Here is a 5,000-nt window from a genome sequence, read left to right as displayed (position 1 = left end):
TGGAGGAGGAGTGGGAGGTGGAGGAGAAGAGGGAGGAGGAGAAGACAGTGGAGGAGGAGGAGTGGGAGGTGGAGGAGAAGAGGGTGGAGGAGAAGACAGCCGAGGAGGAGGAGTGGGAGGTGGAGGAGAAGAGGGAGGAGGAGAAGCAGTGGAGGAGGAGGACTCACCGTGAATACAGGAGAAGCTGAGGACGGAGGTGTTTGCTCAGTGTGTGAAGAGTTGGATGCTTGGCTGAAGGGAACAGGTTTGCTATTGCTAGAGGTGTTGGTGTCCGAGTCCCTCCGGCTCTTGTTCGCCTGAGGAGAACCAAGTCCCATTGGTCCAAGAGGTTACACAACAGCCAATCCGAAAAAGGATTAGCATGAGAAACTTGTGAAGCAGGAAGATTAGATGAGCAACCAGACAACCTATTTTTTCGAAAGCAATTAGAGGAGGGTGGAGGCTGGAGGAGTGAGAGGTGGAGGAGAAGAGGGTTGGGGAGGAGGAGTGGGAGGTGGAGGAGAAGAGGGTTGGGGAGAAGAGGGTTGAGGAGTAGGAGTGGGAGGTGGAGGACTCACCGTGAATACAGGAGAAGCTGAGGACGGAGGTGTTTGCTCAGTGTGTGAAGAGTTGGATGCTTGGCTGAAGGGAACAGGTTTGCTATTGCCAGAGGCGTTGGTGTCCGAGTCCTTCTGGCTCTTGTTCGCCTGAGGAGAACCAATCCCATTGGTCCAAGGGGTTACACAACAGCCAATCCTAAAAAGGAATAGCATGAGAAACTTGTGAAGCAGGAAGATTAGATGAGCAACCAGACAACCTGCACTTTCAAAAGCATGTTTGTTATTATAGGGGCACATTCCAGGACAGGCTGGGCATGTTATTCTTAGCATGTTTGAAACTGTGACCAAAGACAAGGTAGATCCGCTGGTCGCACCATGCAAGCCCCCACCTACCTCCCTTTTGAATTATGAAAGCGCATATTAGCTTTCATAATTCATTTCAATAAAAAATTAGAGTAAAAAACATTTTGAAATGGTTAAAGAAGCAGAGTATTTAGCAGGTAGACGTTCAGATTTTCTGACCTTGAGACCCCTATTCGCCACTGGAGGGGGCCAAATGACAACGTTGTGGATGGCCCCCCTTGGTGATGTGCCTTTCTCTACCTACGGAGCTCCACAGGGAATATTACCCATTATGCTTTACCTTCTAAACAGTTTGAACTCTCAAATAAATTAAATTAAATTAAATTCTATTGAATTTTCAAATCAGCTTTATTGGCATGAAATTAAAAGTAACTTAAATTGCCAAAGCAAACTTAAATATAATTTTTTTACAAGAGAACAAAAAAACATTCAAATAACAATAAATCAACGTTGAATAAAAAGGATGTGAAGAGGAGTAGTGAAAGGGCAACCCAGCTCATCCTCTTGCTCCTCCTCCCATTGAAGATACAAATATACTCTTCTTTCTTTCTTTTCTTTCTTTCTTTCTTTCTTTTCTTTCTTTCTTTCTTTTCTTTCTTTTCTTTCTTTCTTTCTTTCTTTCTGTCTTTCTTTCTTTCTTTCTTTCTTTCTTTTCTTTCTTTCTTTCTTTCTTTCTTTCTTTCTTTCTTTTCTTCTTTCTTACTCTCTCTCTCTCTCTCTCTCTCTCTCTGTTTCTCTCTCTCTCACACTTTCTTTCTCTCTCTCACTCTCTCTCTCTCTCTCTCTCTCTCTCTCTCTCTCTCTCTCTCTCTCTCTCTCTCTTGCGCTCTCTGTTTCTCTCTCACCCTTTATTTCTCTCTCTCTCTTAAAAACACATAATCATGAGTTTCATTTCCTCTGATAGTGTGTGCGTGTATGTGTGTGCGCACAAGCCTGGGTGTGTGCATTGTATGGATGCATGAATTTTTTTGTGTGTGTGTGTTATAAGTGGTGGTTGTCGATCTCTTGGACAGCAGTAGAGGAACAGAAGCTGAGCGTTTCAGTCTGGTGAGTTATTCACTTATCTTATTATTATAATAATTATACTATCATTACTATTTTGATAATTAGTATCATTATTACTATCATTAATTATACTCAAGGAGTTGTTGTTGTTCTTATTTTTATTTATACTAAGCGGGCACATGATAGACGACCATAATGATGCATGTATTATAATTATAATAACAATAGTAATTCTATCATTATGATATGTATAATAATCATAATATTCTATACAATGATAATAATATTTCAGAAGTGCCAAGTTGTGAAACTATGGGAATTCAGAGGGGCGTGTTGATCCTGGTGGGCGTGGCCTTGCTGCAGTGGGCGGTCCCAGCATCGAGCAGCTGTAAAGGAACCGACGGTCGCCCGGGAGAGGCGGGACTTGCGGGAAGAGACGGATGGCCGGGAATCAGAGGAGATAAGGGACAGTCAGGTAAAATCCTCCCCGTCAATCACACAGACACCTCACCGCACATGGACTGGATAATAGGGCGGGACTTATAATGATGCCGAGGGTGTAGAGGATGGTGATGATGAGGAGGATGACCACCATCATCTTGTAATAATGATAATGACGATATGAATATGAATGACATCGTTATCAATAATAATAACCATAATAATGGATATTGATCATGCGTCTCTCCTCCAGCTCCCCCGGACGTGGCTGCTGGCCCCCTGCTGAAAGGGGCCAAGGGGAAACGTGGCCCCCAGGGGCTAACTGGCCCCATGGGTTACCAAGGAGACCCAGGGGAGGAGGGGCAGTCGGGCGCCCCAGGTCCCACGGGGTCACGAGGAGGGGACGTTAACCAAGGTGAGGACATCACCCGTGACCTTTGAACCGTCACCTCCGACCCTTAGTAGTCAGTCTGCATTATTTTATGTTGGGAGTTGAGTTGCTCCAAATGTTAAGACAAATGAAGAAGAACGTCAGGATACAATGGAAAATATGTTTTATTAATGTTTTCCAAATTAGTTTTAAACCAGCCTCTCCAGAGACATATGCTTTAATTGTGAAAAAGTTCACATTTCTCTAATAGTTCTTATCTTTAGGTCAGTCTTTTGAGATCTCCTCTTAAAGTTTTAGTTTGGTGGTTACGAGTTCCCTTATGTTGTCGTCCCTCAGCCCGCATTGTCATACATCGGTCCGCCTTCTCTGTTGTCCGGACACTCAACACATATCCTCAAAACAACCAGGTAAGCACCTGTGCATCACCTGTGCAACACCACTCCACCACTACTCCACCACCTCTCCACCATCTCTCCACCACCTCTCCACCACCTCTCCAACTCCTGTCCAACTCCTCTCCAACATCTCTCCAACTCCTGTCCAACTCCTGAGTAACACCTGTATTACACTCTGAACAGCCCTCTACCATGTGCTGAACAGTGTGTGTATCTGTGTGTGTATGTGTGTGTTTTTGTGTCAACAGAAAGTTATCTTCCAGGATGTCATCGTCAACACACCTGGAGACTTCAGCCTAAGCACGGGAATCTTCACCTGCAGAGTACCAGGGGTCTACTACTTTGTCTTCCATGCTTACTCCAAGGTAAGTTCGTTGCTATCAGGTCTCTCTTGCAAAACAGGAGCACAACCTCAATGAAACAAACCTAAAAAAAAAAGGTTAATCAAGAAATACATTTTTTCCTACTCATCATCCTCACCCTCATTCTCCTCTGAACCATCCTCCTCATCCTCCTCCTTACTCTCCTCCTTCTCCTCACTCTCCTCCTCCCCCTTCTCACTCTCTTCCTCCTCCCCCTTTGCACTCTCCTCCTCAATTTCCTCCTCCTCCTCCTCCTCCTCCTCCTCCTCCTCCTCCTCCTCCTCCTCCTCCTCAATCTTATCCTCTCTCTCCTCACTCTCCTCCTTCTGACTCTCCTCAGCCTCCCTCTCCTCTTCCTCTGCGGCCTCCTCACTGTCCTGCTCCTCCTCACTCTACTCTTCCTCCTGACTCTCCTTCTTTTCCACCTCCCTCTCACTCTCCTCCTAGCTCTCCTCCTCTGAGATTTACTGAGGTTCTCTAACTGAGGTTCTCTAACGGAGGTTCTCTAACTGAGGTTCTCTAATGGATGTCCTGTGACTGCGGTTCTGTGAACCTTCTCTGATGTTGTGTGCTGTGCAGGTCAGCATGTGTCTGCGTCTGAAAAGCGATACTTTGTCGCCCACTGTTCTGGAATTCTGCGACTACAACAGCCGCGAAACTGGACAGGTCAGAACCTATGTTAGGTCCTCCCGCTACTTTCCCTACTCACCCCCCCCCCCCCCCCCCCCCCCCCCCCCCCCCCTCCCTCACTCACCACCACTTCCATCACCTCCTCCAGCGCCTCACCCACCTCCTCCTCCTCACCCACCACCTCCTCAACCCCCTCACCCACCACCTCCTCAACCCCCTCACCCACCTCCTCCTCCTCACCTCCTCACCTCCTCACCTCCTCACCCACCACCTCCTCAACCCCCTCACCCACCACCTCCTCCCCCTCACCCACCTCCTCCTCCTGCTCCTCCTCACCCACCACCTCCTCAACCCCCTCACTCACCTCCTCCTCAACCCCCTCACTCACCTCCTCCTCACCCACCATCTCCTCACCTCCTCACCCCCTCCTCACCCCCTCACCCACCACCTCCTCAACCCCCTCACTCACCTCCTCCTCACCCACCATCTCCTCACCTCCTCACCGTCTCCTCACCTCCTCACCTCCTCACTCACCTCCTCCTCAACCCCCTTGTTCACCTCCTCCTCCTCCTCCTCCTCACCCACCACCTCCTCACCTCCCTCACTCCCTCACCTCCTCCTCCTCCTCACCCACCACCTCCTCACCTCCCTCACTCCCTCACCTCCTCCTCCTCCTCCTCACCCACCACCTCCTCACCTCCCTCACTCCCTCACCTCCTCCTCCTCCTCCTCACCCACCACCTCCTCACCCCCTCACTCCCCGTCTCCTCCTCCTCACCAAACTCCGCCTCCACCAAGGTGAGTGTGTGATAAAGGTCAGATACAGGTCTGTGATTTAGATGTGTGATTCAGGTGTTTGATATAGGTGTGTACC

General features: G+C 48.5%; 2 protein-coding genes across 3 annotated transcripts in view; one reads left to right on the top strand and one right to left on the bottom strand.

Annotated features, from left to right (window-relative positions):
- Nucleotides 1-778, bottom strand: part of dnase1l4.1 (deoxyribonuclease 1 like 4, tandem duplicate 1) — a 6,624-nt gene extending 5,846 nt beyond the window's left edge. Inside the window, exons 1-2 of one of the 2 annotated variants that reach the window (XM_030374186.1) lie at nt 558-778; nt 168-296 (exon numbers count right to left, since the gene is read on the bottom strand). The gene's annotated coding sequence lies outside the window, so the exon portion shown is untranslated. The remainder of the gene's footprint in view (nt 1-167; nt 297-557) is intronic. The other variant, XM_030374187.1, reaches the window with a different exon arrangement.
- Nucleotides 779-1,712: 934 nt separating this feature from the next.
- Nucleotides 1,713-5,000, top strand: part of c1qa (complement component 1, q subcomponent, A chain) — a 3,748-nt gene continuing 460 nt past the window's right edge. Inside the window, exons 1-6 of the mRNA XM_030374188.1 lie at nt 1,713-1,949; nt 2,200-2,382; nt 2,602-2,763; nt 3,076-3,146; nt 3,383-3,499; nt 4,076-4,162. Coding sequence (XP_030230048.1) covers nt 2,220-2,382; nt 2,602-2,763; nt 3,076-3,146; nt 3,383-3,499; nt 4,076-4,162 — 600 coding nt within the window. The 5' untranslated portion in view covers nt 1,713-1,949; nt 2,200-2,219. The remainder of the gene's footprint in view (nt 1,950-2,199; nt 2,383-2,601; nt 2,764-3,075; nt 3,147-3,382; nt 3,500-4,075; nt 4,163-5,000) is intronic.

This window comes from Gadus morhua, chromosome 13 (genome assembly GCF_902167405.1).
Source record: "Gadus morhua chromosome 13, gadMor3.0, whole genome shotgun sequence".
NCBI classification, from domain to species: Eukaryota; Metazoa; Chordata; class Actinopteri; order Gadiformes; family Gadidae; genus Gadus; species Gadus morhua.
This window is presented reverse-complemented; position numbering and strand designations above follow the sequence as displayed.